Here is a 19,327-nt window from a genome sequence, read left to right as displayed (position 1 = left end):
AACAATCGTCTTGAGGTCATCGTTACCACTGACGTAAAGCTCTTCTTCTCATGTGTGTTCCGGCAAACCCTCCTCTTGTTCCAGTGGCGGCAGCCAGCAACTGCGTGAGCGCTTGTCGTAGGACATCTTGGCAGTCTCATTCGGTCAGGTTGCCCCGTCGTGTTTGCGTTTGTGGCGGTCTGGAGGTCGGGATGGACGACTAATTCACCCAGTGGATTGGTGCCCGCTCTGGAGAGTTGCAGTGCCGGTGCGGCGAGCTTAATGCGCGGCTGCCATTTGCTGAGCTCTGGGCGGCGCACTTGCATACCACGTTGTCTAAGCGTTTCTGGTGGGCCGTCTCTGGCCATTTTCTCTTCTCCATGGGAAGATGTGGAGGCCAGCGCTACTTGCAGCCAGCGTTGATGCAACCGAGAGGGTGCTCTAGTTGTGTACGGCCTTACAGGCAGAACCAAACTAGCGTGCATGGCGATTTGGATGTGCGACTGCAAGCCGTTCGGGGGCTGATTGTGGTGACGGTGATGTGCGAGGAGGATATCAAATCCAACAAGGGCTGCTGTCAAGAGCAGAGTGGCTTGCTTCACTGGGCTTACAATATAAGCCTGTCACACGTTGCGATGTTTTCAGGGGTGCTGTACTTCATCAAGATAGGTTCCATTGAAAGGTATTGGCCCTTTACGGCGACCATTGCGCAATGGTGCGGTGCATGTAGAACCTTTGGCACCGTGACTTAGCCCTCTGCTTGCCGTTAAGCGGCTTGGGGAGTGGTGCGGGCTGCAGCTGCACTCAATACATGAATCGAGCAGACCTGGCTTTCAAAATATGCCCAAGTACCCCAGATTTCGGTTTGAGATTTATATATCCCAGATACCTAGCAGCAACCAATGCGAGTACCAGAGATGGGTTAGCCGCGACCCTGCCTCTGAGAAAGCAGTTATGGCGCAGTCGGTTAACATTGAACAGAGCTGTCATATCAAACAAGGCGCCCCTCCCTTGTAACATAGAACACCGAGTTCATCCTTTTTGCTTCCCGGACCAAGATTCATATGTGGACCGCGACGATTTTTTTGCTCTATGCCACGGTGCTGGAAAGTGTTTGGTTCGATATGCTCGTCTTTTTGCCTTGTGATCTGCCTTTGAAGCTGGCTGTTGACGCTGAGGGTCGGAGTTACGGAGGTGGTGTGGTACTGATCGTTCAAAATTCATGATCACAACACTACCAATACCATCACATCCAACGCAGCAACTTCTGCTTTGCGCCAGCAGTCTCTCTGACAGTGCATTGAACGATGGCACTGCATGCGCAGACTCTGTCCTGCACTGCAACTCGTGAATGCGTGAGAAAGGCGGCATCAGTGCATTGATCGACGAGAGTCCACCACCGGATCAGGGACATGTGCTGGCAAACACTCTGTCCATCTCTCCAACACAGCACTAGACAATGGCACCGCGGGCGCAATCCCGGGCTTGAAACGCGGCTCGACACTCAGCGGAGTCAGGAGAACAGTGCATCGATTGGTGAAAGTCCTCGGCCACGCTGGAGAACACCACCAGAATCACCGGTTTGAGCGCAGCAACTTCGCTTCTACAATCGAAACCTCTCTGACGACAACACACTGAGCAGTGGCGCCGCGTACGCGCAAGCAGACCTGAGCGACAGCTCGCGATTCCACGAGCAAGGCGACATCAGCCTCCGATCGAAAGAAACCCTCCGCTGCTATCGCGGATAACATGGGCTGACGAACCACACGATGGCCAGCGATCTGAGCAGCGAAGTCTTTTCCACACCAATCGTCCCTCGAATAGCACCCTGAGCCATGGCACCGCATGTGCATACCCCGATCGGAGCCCCAGTTCGACATTTCGTGAGACCGCCTCCGCGAATCAGCATCAACGAAAGCCCTCCGACACTGTCACGACGCCGTCGAGCACATGCGCGTGACTGCTATTGATGCCCCCACAAGCCATAGTCAGCGGTAGCATTGGAGGCATTGGCAATACCGGAAAGAGGAAGGGCGGATCCTGCGCGAGTCTGGTCGATTACGAGAAGGACAATATGGCTCTCCAGACAACTCGCTCGAGGTTCAAATTACAAAGCGTATCGATGACTCCGTGTGAACCGAATCGTCTAGCAGAATTGACAGGACAGGAGCATTCGCCGTCCAATGGACCCGACTTCTTTCCCTTCAGGATACGACCCATATCTGCTCCGGCGCCGAATCCAGCCCATTGGAGGCGAGAGCAGATCAAACTTCGCAATGATGCTAACTTCATACAGTGCCTGACTGATCCCGATCACCGACCTCCGCCCACTTCGGCCGAAAAGGCATCAGAGACCGTGACAGGCAATGTGCCTCCCCTCCACTCTGCCAAACGTGAAACCGATCGCGCCTAGAATCGAAGCCAATACGCAACCTCAATTTTTGAGCGACGTTCGATCTTGGCTTGAGCATAGATCATCTATGCAACGAGTTGCTTCCGTGGGAATCGGGCAAGAGATCGGGAAGCGGGCGTGAAAGAGCAGAGACATTGAAAGCAGAGGCAAATCTTTAGGTCGTTGTGGAAACGATAAATCCAGTCGTCGGATGGCTCAGGATTCGGGTCGCAGGTAACATCTACAAGCCTTTAATTCCTCGGCTCAAGGGGGATACGCCTGTTGACCGGTGCCTCTCGTTCATTCCAATGGCGAGGAACAGTCCGCATGCTGCAAGCTTCAACGACCGATGGTGACAGCTGAGACGGCGACTTGCTTCTTAATGTCCGCGCTTCGTCTGAAAATAATCTTGGAAGGCTGTATCTTCGGCTAGCTCGTTCCAGGGACGTCCACGATGGGTATCTTCATACAATGGCATTTCATGCCGGCTATGCTATCGAGAACACGCCAGTTGCCTCAACCAGGCTCGGACAGTACAAGACTCGTCGAACATGGGATGGCCTTTACAATAGTCATGATAGAAGTTGATGCGCTGAGAGCACATTGCATAGGAGCCAGATGTTACATTCGAAAAGAAGGGAGGAAGTCAGATGTGCTTGGCGCAACTGTGGGTACCCTGCCTGAAGAGGGAAGCCGCCAGAGCTTCGCGCTGGCGTCAAGGAAGCTTCGCAATCGTCATGGCCGCTTGGTATGGCGAAGATGCGCAATAGCTTCGGCCAAGCTATAGCGCAATCGTTGGCCGTGCTTCGGCCAGCATGAGGATATATTGAACTGAGCGTAAGTCTTCCTATCAGCCACTGGATACCTGTACTGACCATGGCGGAGCGCGACCTAGAGAAGCGGTCCATGATGGCGGGCGAACGGACGCCGCTCATCCAAACGGTACCAGTAGCTGAAGAGAGGAACCGTTATCCCCATGCCAGGGTAAGTTCAGAAGCACCGAGAGATAACCAGAACCTTGGCTGAATGCAACCAACAGGTGCGGCGTATTTGTACCACGATTATCAGCTCCATCATCCTCCTAGCCGCGCTCGTTTTCCTCGGCATCGCTGTCACGGGAAACGGAGACATACTCACTGGCAAGCCTCGAACACAACCCGAACACTTCGCGACCGCCGAACTCCCGCATCCAGCATGGCCTCAATCACATGGCCTTGGCTATCAAGAGTTGAAGAAGGTGCTGCTGGAGACGCCGGACGCAAAGAAGGCAAGAGAATGGAGCCAATACTACACTGCGGGGCCACATCTGGCAGGGAAGAACGAAAGCCAGGCACAGTGGACCAAAGATCTGTGGAAGCAGTTTGGAATTGATCATGCAGAGGTCGTCTCCTACGATGTCTACATCAACTACCCGCTGGACCACAGATTGGCGCTACTGAAGGACGGCGAGGTCGCATTCGAGGCTACGCTAGAGGAAGATGTTCTTGAGGAAGATCCAACCACAAACCTCACAGACAGAGTTCCTGTCTTCCACGGTTACTCAGCGGATGGCGACGTGACAGGACAATTCGTCTTCGCCAACTACGGCACGTGGGATGACTATGAAGATCTTGTCAATGCTGGCATCGATCTGAAAGGCAAGATTATCATCGCGAAGTACGGCCGCAACTTCAGAGGCCTCAAGGTAGCTCGCGCTTCACAGCTGGGTGCAATTGGCGTCGTTATGTACAGTGACCCTGGCGACGATGGCGAGATCACAGAAGAAAATGGCTACAAGACTTATCCCGAAGGTCCCGCTAGGAACCCGAGCAGCGTCCAACGAGGCAGTGTGCAATACCTGTCTTTCGCGCCTGGAGACCCAACCACGATCGGATATCCCTCGAAGCCTGGTGTGCCCCGCCAGTCTGTTGAAGGCCACATCCCGGACATTCCATCTATCCCAGTCTCGTACAAAGAGGCACTGCCCATCTTGAAGGCGCTCAATGGACATGGACCCAAAGCGTCATCTTTCTCAAAGTACTGGCAAGGAGGTGGTCTTGGCTACAAAGGTGTCGACTATAACATAGGTCCCTCACCGGAGTCGCTCACGATCAACTTGGTCAACAGGCAAGATTATGTGACGACTCCCCTGTGGAATGCCATTGGTGTCATCAATGGTACCGTCTCAGATGAAGTCGTTGTGATTGGTAACCATCGAGATGCCTGGATTGCTGGCGGTGCAGGAGACCCAAACTCTGGCTCTGCTGCTCTTAACGAGGTCATCCGTTCCTTTGGCAAGGCCCTCGAAGCTGGCTGGAGACCACATCGAACGATTGTGTTCGCGTCATGGGATGGCGAGGAGTATGGCTTGATCGGCTCTACTGAGTGGGTCGAAGAGTATCTGCCATGGTTGTCGGCAAGTACTGTTGCATACATCAATGTTGATGTTGGTGCTCAAGGACCCAACTTCAAAGCCTCCGCGGCACCTGTGCTCAACAAGGCCATTTACGAAGTGACAAGCCAGGTGCAGTCGCCAAACCAGACTGTCAAAGGCACGACTGTCCGTGACACTTGGAATGGCCACATTTCCACTATGGGCTCCGGTAGTGACTTCACGGCATTCCAAGACTTTGCAGGCATCTCTTCCATCGACATCGGGTTCGGAAATGGTCCGAATGATGCCGTCTACCACTATCACAGCAACTATGACAGCTTCTATTGGATGGACAATTACGGAGATCCCGGCTTCAAGTATCATATCACGATCGCGAAGATCATCGGCTTGCTCGCAGCGAAGCTTGTTGAAGAGCCAATTGTGCAGTTCAATGCTACGGATTACGCCACTGGAGTCCAAAAATACCTCGACAGCGTGAAGAAAGTTGCGGAGGAGCGGCAGTGGGACTTATCAACGGTCAAGGATGCCTTCAAGCAACTCGATGAAGCTGCGTCATACTTTCACGACGCATCCGTCGAGTTCGACGCTTCCGCTACGCGCCTGGAGGAACACTTGAGCGATGCGACAATCTCAGACAAGAGAAAGAAGGCCATCTATCAAGCGGTCAAGAAGACGAACAAAAAGTACAAGTTCTTGGACCGTCAGTTCTTGCATACTGGTGGGCTGGACCAGAGGAGTTGGTTCAAGCATGTGGTGTTCGCGCCCGGCAGATGGACTGGGTATGCAGGGGCTACGTTCCCGGGACTTGTGGAGTCTTTGGAAGATCACGACGAGAAGAACTTGCAAAAGTGGGTGGGCATCATTGAGGCGCGCATCTATGCTGCTGCGGAATTGCTGCTCGAGAAGTAGCATCAGATATGTAGAGATTGTACTCATTCGCAAGTCGGTGCGGCTGCGTTGTGACGGTTTCGCTACATTGACTTCCAGTCAACCTCGACGCGCCTTCTCGTCCAGGTGTAAGTGCTATGTGAAGTAGGATGTTTCAATGCTCGTCGTCACCATCGATCTGCGCGGCCTGAATTGCGGTATCGCTCGCCCGTTCATAGCATTCGCGGAGGAAGACTGGTGGATTGAGGCGGGATTTCGAGTTCCCCTGCCTGAAGTGAAGACCATCGCGCGTTTGCTCAGCAGCTGCAGCATTTTCGTCGTTGCACAAACACCTCGCAACTCTTCTGTCCTTGAACGTCTCCCACTGCACAACGACGACACGACCACCTTTTCAGTCTTTGCCCGTCGCGCCATCTCATCACAAAACTACCATTTCAGTCTTTGCCCGCACGACGACACAACCACCATTTCAGTCTCTGCCCGCAGCGCCATCTCATAACACAACCACGATTCCAGCCTTTGCCCGTGTCGGTCTCTCATAACACGCCAACGCACGACCGTCTCAACCACAATACATCGATCCACCACCGGCGCGCACCACACCACTCTCCTCGCCATCATCGCCGTCGTCGACACCATTACCGCCAACCCATAACCACCACCACAACCACTTCCGCCCACATCATGGCGTTTCTTCTCTACGGCAACGCGACCGACCCCTTCGTCGGCTTAAACGTCAGCGAAGGCGAACAATTGATCCACACCCTTCGCACCGTCGCCGGATCCTACCAACTCCTCCCCGGCCCCAACATCGAATACGAAGACCTGCGCGACATCATCGAGTGGAGCGCCTGGATTTACCAGGGCCGCGGCGCCCTGAAGATGGCCAAGGTCCTGCGGGACACATTGTGGCGGAGGAAGCTCTGCGGAGCGGAGGAAGACATGTGGTTCCGCTTCACGCTGGAGAAGTAAGTAGATCGATTCGATTCGATCAATTGGCAAAGAACATTAGGCTGACAACGTGTGTTTCTCTGATTTAGGTGGCTGATCCACGGCGCCGGGACTCCAAGCAGCCTGTCGTGGACAGAGCGCGACAGATTGGCGGAGAAGATGGACGAGCTGTACGCCACCACGGCGTGATTTGGTGTTGCTTTTTGCTGGTTGTTTGTTTCTGCGGAGCGTCTATCGGCTACGGCCACAAAAGTTCAAATGCAAGCGGAGCGCTTTTCCTCTGTGACCTTGAGACAATTCCCTCTTCTACTCGTTTCTCCAACTGACGACGAAAGTCTGAGCTCACTGCCTTGACTATCGATCACTGAGAGGGTCGTCTCGTGGGCTGGAGAGCGGAACGATGCAGTGACACACTTACAGATGCTCTGACGACGAAAGTCTGAGCTCACTGCCTTGACTATCGATCACTGAGAGGGTCGTCTCGTGGGCTGGAGAGCGGAACGATGCAGTGACACACTTACAGATGCTCTGACGTCTTGACTGCTTCCCAGGTGCTCATGATCGCTTCGCCAGGAGACATCTTTCAGTGGTATCATCCGAGTCTGTGACCGCGACTGTGTCGATCTCGATCACACTCTCATTCTCGACAAAAAACGCAAGCTGAATGCCACCGAATGTCCAAACGCTTCTCAGCGGTAGGTCTTCTAATACGTGGAGCAGGCGTTCCCAACTGACAAGCTTCTCAGCAGAAAGTGCCACCTCTAAGCCATCGAGTATCTAATCGTTGGCCAGCATCGAGTTAACCTGCATGAAGAGCAAGCGTTGCAGTCTGATTCGTCTCCGCAGAAAGTTGAACATTCGAGCCATTGAAAGTCCAAACGCTCAAGAATCGCCGCGCTGCCATGGAATGGAAGCATGCTGTACTGTCCTCATTCTCCATGAGAAGGCCAAGCTGCGAGCCACTGGGTAGACAGCAAGCTCCAAGCGCACGCGAGTCATCCAGCGGAAGCAGGACCTGCTTGACACCCTTCTCTGTGGAAACTCCAGCTTGCAAGTCATTAGGCATGCAGAAATGCCCTGACTGCACGAGAATCAATCAACGGAAGCAGGGCCTGTTCAAAATCTTTCTCTATAGAACGCCCCAATCGTGAGCCATTAGGTATAATGAATTGCCTCGAGCGCATGAGAATCATTCAACGGAAGCAAGTGCTCTCTGAAACCATTCTCTGCGGGAAGTCCAGCCTGCGAGCCACTAGACATACAGAAACGCCCGGACTGCGCTAGGATCATCCAGTGGAAACAGGTGCTGTCTAACACCCTTCTCTGTGGGACGGCCCAGCTGTGAGCCATCAGGCATCCAGAAATGCCCCAAGCGCATGCGAAGCATCCACCGGAAGCCGATGCCGGCTACCACCACTCTCTGCGGCCAGTCCAGGTTGCGGGCCACCAGGCATACATAAATGCCCCACGCACACGCGAATCGTCCAACGGAAGCAGTCCTCGGGGGCCACCTCACCCACAAACACTGCTCGTGCACTTGAACGCAGTAGCAAAGAACAGCATCCCCACCCACTGATTACATCTCACTTCCCACTCCGGCTTCGTGATATTCTTCTCGGGAACACAATCCCCCACATGCGCTCCATCCTTATCATTCACCGTATACCCTCCATCATTTCCAACTTTAACAAAATCCAGCTGTCCAGATCCACAAATCCCCGCGGCAGAGCTCACGAAAAGATCGCCAGTGAAAGGCGCCATGGTTCCGTTGTGGATGTAATTGTTGTCTTCGGCGTGGATGAGATGCGAGCAGGTGTAGGGAGCTTCTTTGGTTGTGTTGGAAATGTTCGAAAGGACCTTGGGACCGCGAGCGCAGCGCTTGAGTGGGAAGGCGCCCATGCAGACGGATGTGTTGGAAACGAAGAAGTCGGCCGCGATTGGAGTGGCGAAGATGAATGTCAGCAGTGCTGCTGCTTTGCACAGTGGAGATCGCATCGTTCCGATGGGATTTCTTGGAAGATTGTCGGCTGTAGCTCGCTTGGGATAACGGTACTATTTGCGTCGAAAGCTCGTCGTGATAAGTTTCTCTCGATTCTGTCCTGCTCGTAGATCAATTGGAGTGTGACGCTGGAACCAAACGGACCTTCCTCTTCTGCAGAGCAGCGGCCAGAGCGCCATACAAGTAGTCACACACTCACCGCAATCCTATCATGCCACCCCACCCCGGGCAAGACATAGCTCCCCAATAGAAAAGCTGCCGTAAGCCAGCCTGCATGGCAAAGACAGCACTAAGACGTGCATAACAGTGTTCGTGGAGGCGCAAGATTGATTCCTTGAAAGTCTAAATTGTCAGCCTTGCCAGCTCAGCCTTGCTTCCGCTCATTGAGACACTGTATTATTCCGCCGCAATATGTCTTTGATCGTCGTGGAACATGGAAGAGACATTCTGAAGTGCTGTGCATAGCGTGTGCGGCATGAGTGTCCATTGCGACTGTAGATTGCGCTCTTCAAGCCTGTTGCTGTGCGCCGACTGCATCACGCGAATGCGTGCGCCAAAGTATCCCCATCCTACGAGGCTACGCCAGACGCCTCTTTCCAGAAGCAGAGCTCTCAGCCCCGAGGTCCAGATCCATTGCAGACCTCTCGTCGAATGAAAGGACAGCACAATATCGCTGCTGCTATTTCGAGAGTGCTCGCAAATGGAGGTCGACGCCCATTCCATGTCTTGATAGTCAGTGTGGTATTTGCAAGTAATACGGGTGAGACCAGGAAGAGGTGGGGACGGAAAGAGTGAAGTGTCGCTGGAAGGCCCAGGCTCCTGGGTCGCGGGTCGCAGCTCATCGGCGAAAGCGGTGGGATATTGTGGTTGCACACGCGGGGCATCGTTCCTCTATGCTGGAACCAGGATGGCCTTGAACACAAAATGCGCAAGAGATGGCAAAGGGCAATTGCTTTGGAAAATGAGACAAACGCTTAAATGATGACTGACATCACGACCGGTCGCGAAGACTGGTGTCTCATATTCTACTGCGGACATCTGCTTCCAGCCGCGTGAACATCCAAACCATCTGCCTGCTCGGCCGAAGTCCGTCTGGATCCAGCCTGACCAAGCTCCACCCGCTCGATTCACATAGGGCCGCGACGCACGCTGTAACGAGGGATGGCCTCCAGTGGAAGAGCGCCTCCTCCCTCGGCCGAGCGTGGATGCTGTTGAAAAGGATCAAGAAGCGTCTGATCTCGGTGCTTGTCAGCGTATTTGAAAGAGCTTGAATTGCTGGTGGTGACATGCGGACGGACATATACACTCAGTCGTACTCCGCGGGCGGCGTCTTTCTTCAAACCCATCATTGATTTCTGCGGCATCCCGACTCACATCGTCTCTGCCGATATGCGCAAGTTCTTATTGTTGACTGCACTAGCAAGTTTGCATGGCCTAGGATGCGGACGTGAGACAGTCAACCGTACCTTAACTCAAGGCTGGGGCACTGTGCCTTCGCAAAGGAGATATATCAATGCTGCGCAAGCACAGGCTGTGATTGAGGCTGGCGTGCAACAGTCTATGGCCATCGGGTATTATCCTCCCGCACTCGCTCCGTGTCGTGGTCATAAGCTGATCGCTATTCGTGCAGAGTGCCGAATAGCATCGCCGTGCTCGACCCTTCAGCGCAATTGGTCGCCTTCTTACGAATGGACAATGCCTTCTTGAGCAGCATGGATATCAGCATCAAGAAAGCCAAGACCGTGTCGTTGTTCAATGGGCTTTACCCCTCAAATGCGCTGTACACTCGATCTCAGCCAGGCGGCGATGTGTATGGCATTGAGCAGACGAATGGCGGACTGGTCGTCTTCGGGGGCGGCCAGCCAATTGTCGACTCCGAGGGCTATTGGATTGGCTCGGTGGGAGTTAGTGGAGGCACAAATGAGCAGGATGTCGATGTCTCTACAGCAGCCGCGAGGAGCGTTTGAGTGGTTGGTGTTGCAGTTGTCTCGGCGCGCTAGGACTTTGGAATGAAGGGAAAATAGCGCGAAGGTTGTGGCTGTGAAGGCATACCTTATTAGACTGCTCTAAGGCCCGATTTTGCTCGAGCGGGGAAGTTGGCGTGCACTTTCATGAGCCTTTCAACGCCATACTGCCAATGATGAAAGCTTCAGCTTCCTTCCCCAATTGCAGTGCTTCGCCTTTCTTGGGCGCGTCTAGGCGATAGATCTTGCGAATCCTGGCGGGATCGTGCATGGTGGCTAGGCTGTCGTCTGAGAGTGTCGTGGGCTTGCCTTGGACGTTTTGCACGAGGTGCTCCTCAACGCTGGACCTTTCGCCGCCAACTTTGATGGCAACGATGTTACTGCTGCTGTCCTGCACGCCGAATCTGCGGAACGACTCTCCGATCTTGCAAAGTGAGCGTGAGCATGATAATGTGCTAACATGGTATATATCATCAATCATGCATTGCCTCACTTACATTGTTGTTTGGTGACATGGCAAAGACGATTTCCGAGTGCACATTGTGACTCTTCATGCGGCCCTCGAGCTGGTCGTTGATGGCTCTCCAGCACGCCGAGAGCACGTGAGTTCTGGAGAGCAGGACTGACGCATCGAGAAATGCATACTGAAAGTCGGTATTGCCGTCGAGCAGCTGCTGGCGCAGGAATGAGGCGTTGTGCACATCGGTGAACAAGACCACGTGCAGCGGGTGGTTGGGCAGGTGAGGCAGCTGTATGGTCTCCATGTTGGAGTGCTGCAGGCTGGATTGGAATGGCAAGAGTCTCGATGCGGGCGGTGCTCTTGGACGGCATGGACTGGTAACACTGGTTGTGGGATAAGGTGCGGCTCGCGTGTGCAGAGAAAGAGCAGTTCCAATCAATCGTGAGGGCCACACGGCAGAGCTCCCATTCGGGCCCTAGCGCAGCGAGTGCTCAGCGATCTGGACCGGCCGAGCAGCGTGTTTGTTTTGGCGGCCAGAATCGACGCCGCGCCGTAATGGGCACGCAGCAGGCAAGAAAGCGGCGCAGAGGAGGATGGGCTACGGCTTGGAAGGGCGAGTCGGGGCAGCATAAGCATAGCAGAGCATATCCACCCCGACTGCTGCGTCTCTGCAACGCACAATTTGGCTCGGGCATCTCTGGCTCCGCGTTGTGAAGGGCTCGCTTCCCTATACGAGGCTCTGAACCACGCCCATAGATCGGCAACTTCCACCGCGCCCGGAGCATGTCTTCGTCGAGCACGCTCAAGCGGCCGGGAGACTCCGACGACGGTGGCAGTGGAGGGGCCAGCAGCGGCAGCAACTCGCACAGCACGCCGCAGCCTGCCAGCAAAGTCCCGCGGACGGAGGGCCACTCCAATGGCACCGGCAGCAGCACCACGTCCACGGCTACGACTAATCACGCCGCCCTGAACGGCACTGGCCACCAGCATGACGACTTTGCGGCCGCGTCCAGCGGTGTTCCGCCGCCCAGTAGTTCCAAGAAGAAGTCGGCGGGTTCATCGCGGACAGGCCAGGCCTGCGACCGCTGTAAGGTATGCGACCACTCTCACCCGGGTGACTTTGAGTCTATCGCCGTGCTCGTCGGATGATATATATTGATCCATGCTGCGTCCACCAGGTGCGCAAGATTCGCTGCGATGCGCGCCCCGGAGGCTGCTCGCCATGCATCCAGAACAACACCGAATGCAAGACGACCGATCGCATCACGGGTCGCGCGACATCGCGTGGCCACACCGAGAACATCGAACATGAGAATACCACGATGAAGATGTACATTGCCGAGCTGCAACAGCAACTGCGGGACAGTGGAGTCGAGCCCAAGGCAGCGCCGTCGGCACAGAATTCACACGGACAGTATTGGGGCCAGCATGCAGAGTGGACGGGGTCATATTCAGGACAGAACGCGCTGTCGGTCAGTCCACAGATACGCAACGAGCGGCAGACACCCCAGGGCTCCCTCCTGCCCGACTTCCGCTCAGGATGCATTGGCGACAACTACCTGGGCGTGTCGTCGGAAAACAGCTGGCTGAGTCCCATCGAGGGCACATCGCTCGCCCTGTTCGGCACCAAGATCGACCTGGCCGAGTTCATGCCCGCCGATTCGGATCCTGCCTTCAGTGCCATGTCCTATCGCACATTCCTCAGTCACGCATTCGGGCGACACCAGGTCTTCCGACCAGAACTTCCCGCCTACGAGCAGTGCAAAGTGTACGCCGAATGGTACTTCCGATCGATCGGACAATTCATCCCGGTCCTGCACAAACCCGACTTCATCGCGCTTCTCTACAAGATCCACCATGAGCACTATCAGCCCAAGCCGGCAGAGAATGTCATGGTGCACATGGTCCTGGCCACGCTCAACTTCCAGTTCGCGGCGCGCAATTCCAACGAGCAAGCGCGTCAGGACTCCATGAGCCACTATCACTACGCGTGCAGTCTGATACCCGACCTCATCACAGGCCACACTCTCGCAGACATCCAAGCATTGGCTTTGATCTGCTCCCAGCTGCGGAACCAGCCCAAACCAGGAGCAGCATGGATGTTCACGAATCTGGTACTGGGCTTGGCTGTGGAATCTGGGCTCCATCGTTCTGCCAAAGCGTGGCCGAACTCAGGCGTGGACCAGGATCCACACCATCTGGAGATGCGAAAGCGAACATTCTGGTCACTCCTAATCTTCCACGTGCACATCAGTGGAAAGCTGGGCCGCCCGATGCCATTGCGCTTGGAGGACTTTGACATCGAAATGCCGGAAGCAATCCCCGACAATCTGCCTGAAGAGAACTCGACCAAATGGAAAGACTGTTCCTTTCGCGCGGCGATTGAGGGTTTCAAGCTTCTGAGGATCATGTTGCAGGTCTACTCCACGATCTACTCGATAAAATCGACTGGACAGTACGAGATGAACGTGCGTCACCTGGAAAAGGAGTTGGAAACATTTCACGATCAGCTTCCGCCTGAGTTCCGCGGAGGCCCGCAAACGCGAGACGAAGATCGCGTCTCTGCGTATTATCTGGACATGGGCGTCGCAGAATGTCAACTTCTACTCCACCATCCAGCACTGTGCCGGTCGGCATCAGCGCAATTCATGACAAGCAACCTCGACACCTGTCTGCACTGGAGCAAGAAGCTGCTTCATGTCGCGACTGCTTTGAAGACGCTCAACTCGTTGGACACGACCTGGTACTCTACCACGAACTTCTTGGCAGCCATCTTCACCACACTTTTCGCGCACACTGAGCGCAGAGAGCAGATGACTACAGCAGATCTGCAGACTTTGCGACAAGACATGGACGCATGGATGGAGATCATGGCAGAAGTGGCGAATCTTCTGGGTAAGTATGCGCGCTGAGCTTCTAAAGACACGTACTAACGTTTTGGTAGGCCTGAGCTCGCGGCTACAAGCAGCTATTCGCACCATTATCGACTTCTCCCTCGGCAATATTCAGCGGCATCTCGCTGCCAAAACGGCTTCAGCGGCGCTACCGGCCACGTCTTCTCCTACCGAGCCACATGCCCAAGCATACACGAATGGCTATAGCGAACAGCAGCGGTACACAAATGGACATAGCAGCGAAGATCTGAGTAGCACAGCGAGCCGAGCTTATGCCAACGCACATGCACATGCAGATCAAAGCCACGCTTACTCACAAGCTGGACAATACACGTACCCGTCCGCGCATGAGAATGGCGTGTACCCACAAGCGAGCATTAACGGCTACAGTCAGTCAGCATATGCAGAAGACAGCAAGCCAAATATTGAAGACCAGCTTCTTCAAGCAACATCGATGGCACAGCAAGCACAACAGGTCAGTGCCAACAACTTCATGGCAGCATATCAGGCGGTCAGCAGCGCGGAGACCAATGGCTACCATCACACGCCCACCACAGCAGGAATGAATGATCAAACACACCCACAAGCTGGACCAGCGGCATGGAGACACTTTGCAGACTCGATCCCGAACTTGGGCGGCCATGAATATATGAATTCTGCTGCTAGTCTTATGGCTCTCGGCGGGGGAAAACACACAGACGGAACGGACATGGTCGCAGCAGCTCAGATGAGCCACATGCATTTGCCTCACGCTGATGGCGTGCAGGCTCCTTGGCCTCTACTACATTATAGTGGCGGGAACAATGGACAGGGCTGATAAAGCTGTAGCGGCGTCCTGCAGCATGACTTCGAATTGTGAAGTTGTGGACGGAGTTTGCGCGATGCTGAAGCATTTCCCGCGGAGGAGTCTTTTTTTCGGATGCTTTTTTGTTGTATACCCCATGAGAAACGGAGGCGGGCTTCAGGCAGGTATTCAGAGGGGAAATGGCTGAGATACCAAATTTCACGTTGATCGAGACGATCGAACGTTTCGGATGCTGAGCCAACTGTTCGTCCATCTTCTGCCACTACCCTGCACGACACGTGTATGTTGTGCCGTTTTGCCATGCTAGCTTGATATCCTTGGCACCGATCTCGTTTCTCCACTTCTTGAGACTTGTCTCTTCGTCACCCTGTTTCCTTCCTGTCCTACTTCCGCCATATACAAGTGCGATCGCGCATCGAGGACCACGTGCAGGCTGGCAGCGTGCACAGTGGCGTCTCTACGAAAGTTCAGGAGCGTGATGGCGTCCACGAAAGGCGTCTGGCCCGTTGCAACGCTCGAGCGGAACACTTCGATGCCGTCGCCTTGGCATAAGCGTGGTCTCCATGCAGAAAGTGACCGCTGCTTTTTAATTACAGTTCAGACGCCAGCTGTGACGACGAGCACGTTCCTGCACGTGCAACTCGTAGACTGCCCAATCGAAGCTCGGTAGGAGGTCTGGTGGCAGCCGTCCAGCTATAACGGCTGGAAAACACCTCACGCAGCTCCGGTTCTGCCCGTTCCCATATCACTGTTTCGTAATTCGCCAAGTCGCAAGCGTAAATGCCAAGTGTAGCTTCCGAGGGGCAGGACCGTACGAGCGAGCGGCCGCAATGAAGATCTGGAGAAGGGCCAGAGTTTGTGGCGGCTTCTCTGGTTTTTTGGGGACCTCACCGCACGCATGCCAGCACACCGACCTCGACATTCATTGGAACGGGGAAGAAGGGACGCCCATGCGTCGTTCATAAGCACTGATCACTGGCCTAGTCGACAGCACTGCATGGACGGACCACAGGACAAGAGAATTATTGCAAGAATCTTTCTTGGGCTTTCGTCAGCTGCGACCTGAATGAACCATCGCGCACTCTGAAGTGGAAGTTAAAGGAACTGGTACGCCAAGGACGTCAGATTCCTTTCAATTCGTTCCTCGCACAAAGGATACCATCCGCACCAGCACCTCGCGGTGGGAACATCACACGGAGCGAGAGCGCCATCACAATGTCGACCTGCGGCTCCGGCACCCGTGCGGAGGACTACAACCTCTCCCTGCACGTCGGCGCCCTCTTCATCATCCTGGCAGTGTCCGCTGGAGCATGTGCACTGCCAATCGTGGCATTGAGAGTGCCTCAGCTGCGAATCCCAGCCAAGGCGCACTTTGGCTTCCGACATTTCGGTACTGGAGTCCTCATCGCGACGGCGTTTGTGCATTTGATTCCAACTGCATTCATATCGTTGATCGACCCATGTCTGCCACCATTCTTCAATGAGGACTACCCTGCTTTGGCGGGCGCTATTGCGCTCGCGGCAGTGTTCATGATAACCATTGCAGAGATGATTTTCAGCCCGGGGAGATCGCTTTGCTCGGGACCTGGGCACGATGACCTTTCAGAACCGGCGCCAATTGATCGAGATGGAGGCGCGAATGTTGCGAACGGCACAACGGAAGCGACAAGAAGGCATTCTTTGGCCAATGATGAGATCACACCAGGTGAGCCAGCGAACTGCAGACCAAATATCGTTCGAGGAGTTGACAGCGTGCCAGCTGAAAGCACCCCACAGTTTGGACGATCACGCTCTGGGCGATCTCATAGTGTTATGAAGACTGTGGGCAGACGCAGCAGTCTGATGTTCAATGAGAATACTTTCCAACTTACCGGAGAAAACAAGCGAGGACGTAGTGTCGATGATGTTGAAGACCGTCGTCCCAGCGAAGATAGCATGACCCTCGCTGAAGAGAAAGAAGCTGCCCAGCAACGGCACAAACTGCTGATGCAGTGTGTACTTCTCGAGTGCGGGATTCTTTTTCACAGTAAGTCTAGAACATTGAGCAGAAGCAGCAACCTGGCATCGCAAGTGACACTCGCTAACCTAACATTTAGGCATCTTCATCGGTCTCGCCCTCGCCGTTGCCGTGGGAAGTGAACAAGTCATTCTTCTCATCGCAATCGCCTTCCACCAAACCTTCGAGGGCCTCGCCCTGGGCTCTCGCATCGCGGCCGTAGGCTGGAAACCCCGCGCACTGCAACCCTGGTTCATGGCTCTCGCCTACGGCTGCACCACACCTCTAGGCCAAGCCATCGGCATCGCAACCCGGAATCTCTACGATCCAGATTCTGCAACAGGCCTCGTGGTCGTGGGAACATTCAATGCATTCTCAGCGGGTCTCCTGACGTACACGAGTTTGGTGGATTTGTTGAGCGAGGACTTCTTGAGCGATCACAGCTGGAGGACGTTGAGAGGACGAAGGAGAGTCGGTGCGATGTGTCTGGTCGGATTTGGGGCATTCTGCATGAGTTTGATTGGCGCATGGGCATGAGCGTTCTGTGTGTTTCGGGTAGTGCGGCATGTCAGTGAGCCCCTCAGACAGGCTGCTCTTGCACAGACAGGACATCCATATCTTCAAAAGCGTTGCGCAAGTGCTTCTTCGAAATCTTCAGGTTACTCCTTGGCCTCCGGGTCTCGAGCATAGAAGATGCTGGTTATCGCACGTGTCACCGCTGTTTTGGTAGATTGCCGTGGCACATGTTTGCAAGCTGTTGTCAAGTAACAGCTCCGTTGGAGTCTTTGGCAGCACGTCTCTGCTTGACCGTTCCCCGTCTTGCCGCTGGTGATCGCCGCACCTTTGTCTCTTCCCTCCGCGGCTGGCCATTCAACAAGTTCTTGCAGACCGCTCGCAGCCTCCTATACATCGTCCACAGCCATCCGCCCCATGATTGCCCATCTCGACTTTTCCATATCGGTTGCCAAGCCGCTGGTTTCTGCCCCATCTTGAGTTGCAGCTGCAGCCTTCTTTTGTCCTTTTCAGCTTCCGCATTTCCAAGCAATTGTGCTGTGCCCTCTGCCTTCTCTCGCTCATACTTCTCCACCACGCCTTTCACCACGTCCTCGTTAATTGCCCATCTGCCGCTGACTCCCCTTCCCGTTTCTCTCCATACCAAATCGGCAATCTCGACTTTTCCTCCCGTTTCTCGCTTTACCACATCCTGCCACCTTAGCCCAAAAAGCAGGAGAGCCATCAGAGCATACGCAGCGTCGTTCCCAGCATTGTGAACTCCTACCAATCTAGCGCCAACACCATCGACCGACCCGTCATCCTTTGTCAATCGATACTTCTTCTCGATGCCCAACCTGTACGCAATTGCCGCTAGCTTGAGAGATTCGTACTTCATCCCTTGCACCTTCGTGTGCCTCGCCAAATGATACGTGTCGAACATCTGATAGCCTTTCCCGATTATCGAATCCAAATCCAGTTGAAAACAAGGGTCTTCCTTCAGCTGTTTGATGTCGGAGTCGATGGACTGTCCGACGAGGACGACCCGGGACTTTGGATACCCTGTGGCCGGAGGCATGAAAGATTCGAGAGTCTTGACCAGGAAATTTTTGGCGTGGGAGACGTGCATGTAGCGTGACTCGCCGAAGAGCGAGGTCGAATTGCGTGGGTTGTAGTAAGAAGCGGCGGAGGTGACGATGTGGACTGCCATGTCGCTCTATCAGCTCTGCAATGCCGTTGAAATTGCTGTTCCACCTCACATCCATGAGGGAGAACAGTAAGTTGGCACACACAGGAAACGTAATATGAGAAGTAACATACCATGGCCCATCTTTTCTCCCCAACCTCTCGCCCACACCCCCGGATCCACATCATTGATGTCTGCAACCTTCATCCACGCGAGCCCGATCTCCGTGATCCTATCCATGGACCCTCGTCGTTCCCACTCTAAGTCCAACGACACGAGCGTGACATTCTTCTTCACCTGAGTCGTCGAAGAAGCCTCCAACCCTAGAATGTGTTGCAATTGCACACCGTTCCCATAATTGTCGGGGAAATCGTCTTTTAGTCGCGCAAGTGCGCGACGCTGACGGCGTTCAAGTAGGTGCTTGGCACGGTGCTCCTGGTCGATAACGTGATGGGACTGAAGCGGTGCCTTCGATTTCACAATGGGACCTTGCGGAGAGGCGATCTTGATCTGAGGTACTTGTGGCAAATGTTGTTTTCCTGTAGGTCTATTGCGTGCCCGTATTGCTGAGATACTCTGCCGTAACTGACTGATCGGCACCACAGGCAATGCTCTCCTTTCCGTTCCAGCACCACTGAGGATTGGCTGGCTGCTCGTCCGGTCGGTATTCGCCACTTGCAATTTCTTCTTGATCTCTACGGAAGTCACAGCCTGTCCGGTACCCAGAATCGAAGAGCTGATGTAATTGTTCGCTGCATTGTTTGATGCAAGCAGCGGACGTGTGTTTTTCTCTTGAGCTGCCCGAAGTCCAGCAGTCCTCAGTCGCTTGAGTTGCAGTTTGTTCTTGAGTGAGTTGACCATGCTATCCGAAACGGCTCAGTTCCTCTTGCATTCGCCATGCTGTATCTTCAACGGCAAGGAGACGCGAACATGGCCCGGGAAGATGA

The 19,327-nt window shown here is 54.4% G+C and overlaps 8 protein-coding genes across 8 annotated transcripts; 5 read left to right on the top strand and 3 right to left on the bottom strand.

The window, feature by feature from the left end:
* Window positions 1–3,247: 3,247 nt before the first annotated feature.
* On the top strand, window positions 3,248–5,654 carry CKM354_000524200 (uncharacterized protein; the record flags this gene model as incomplete). The annotated part of the gene is made up of 2 exons (XM_044800511.1): window positions 3,248–3,355; window positions 3,411–5,654. 2 exons carry the CDS (start codon window positions 3,248–3,250, stop codon window positions 5,652–5,654), a joined length of 2,352 nt encoding a protein of 783 aa, XP_044656446.1.
* A 663-nt stretch (window positions 5,655–6,317) lies between these two features.
* CKM354_000524100 (uncharacterized protein) lies at window positions 6,318–6,773 on the top strand (the record flags this gene model as incomplete). The annotated part of the gene is made up of 2 exons (XM_044800510.1): window positions 6,318–6,601; window positions 6,674–6,773. The coding sequence occupies 2 exons, from the start codon at window positions 6,318–6,320 to the stop codon at window positions 6,771–6,773; spliced, it is 384 nt and encodes a 127-aa protein (XP_044656445.1).
* A 1,323-nt stretch (window positions 6,774–8,096) lies between these two features.
* On the bottom strand, window positions 8,097–8,579 carry CKM354_000524000 (uncharacterized protein; the record flags this gene model as incomplete). Its single annotated transcript, XM_044800509.1, has 1 exon — window positions 8,097–8,579. One exon carries the CDS (start codon window positions 8,577–8,579, stop codon window positions 8,097–8,099), a length of 483 nt encoding a protein of 160 aa, XP_044656444.1.
* Window positions 8,580–9,972: 1,393 nt separating this feature from the next.
* Window positions 9,973–10,550, top strand: CKM354_000523900 (uncharacterized protein; the record flags this gene model as incomplete). Its single annotated transcript, XM_044800508.1, has 2 exons — window positions 9,973–10,154; window positions 10,214–10,550. 2 exons carry the CDS (start codon window positions 9,973–9,975, stop codon window positions 10,548–10,550), a joined length of 519 nt encoding a protein of 172 aa, XP_044656443.1.
* Window positions 10,551–10,692: 142 nt separating this feature from the next.
* On the bottom strand, window positions 10,693–11,311 carry CKM354_000523800 (uncharacterized protein; the record flags this gene model as incomplete). Its single annotated transcript, XM_044800507.1, has 2 exons — window positions 10,693–10,971; window positions 11,045–11,311. 2 exons carry the CDS (start codon window positions 11,309–11,311, stop codon window positions 10,693–10,695), a joined length of 546 nt encoding a protein of 181 aa, XP_044656442.1.
* Window positions 11,312–11,790: 479 nt separating this feature from the next.
* CKM354_000523700 (uncharacterized protein) lies at window positions 11,791–14,718 on the top strand (the record flags this gene model as incomplete). Its single annotated transcript, XM_044800506.1, has 3 exons — window positions 11,791–12,099; window positions 12,186–13,902; window positions 13,952–14,718. 3 exons carry the CDS (start codon window positions 11,791–11,793, stop codon window positions 14,716–14,718), a joined length of 2,793 nt encoding a protein of 930 aa, XP_044656441.1.
* A 1,203-nt stretch (window positions 14,719–15,921) lies between these two features.
* CKM354_000523600 (uncharacterized protein) lies at window positions 15,922–17,239 on the top strand (the record flags this gene model as incomplete). The annotated part of the gene is made up of 3 exons (XM_044800505.1): window positions 15,922–16,411; window positions 16,466–16,732; window positions 16,803–17,239. 3 exons carry the CDS (start codon window positions 15,922–15,924, stop codon window positions 17,237–17,239), a joined length of 1,194 nt encoding a protein of 397 aa, XP_044656440.1.
* A 223-nt stretch (window positions 17,240–17,462) lies between these two features.
* On the bottom strand, window positions 17,463–19,241 carry CKM354_000523500 (uncharacterized protein; the record flags this gene model as incomplete). Its single annotated transcript, XM_044800504.1, has 2 exons — window positions 17,463–18,397; window positions 18,515–19,241. 2 exons carry the CDS (start codon window positions 19,239–19,241, stop codon window positions 17,463–17,465), a joined length of 1,662 nt encoding a protein of 553 aa, XP_044656439.1.
* Between the last annotated feature and the right edge of the window lie 86 nt (window positions 19,242–19,327).

The sequence above is a fragment of the Cercospora kikuchii genome (genome assembly GCF_019650295.1).
Source record: "Cercospora kikuchii DNA, contig_00003, whole genome shotgun sequence".
Taxonomy (NCBI): domain Eukaryota; kingdom Fungi; phylum Ascomycota; class Dothideomycetes; order Mycosphaerellales; family Mycosphaerellaceae; genus Cercospora; species Cercospora kikuchii.
Note: the sequence above shows the minus strand (reverse complement) of the source record. Positions and strands in the feature narration are given on the sequence as shown.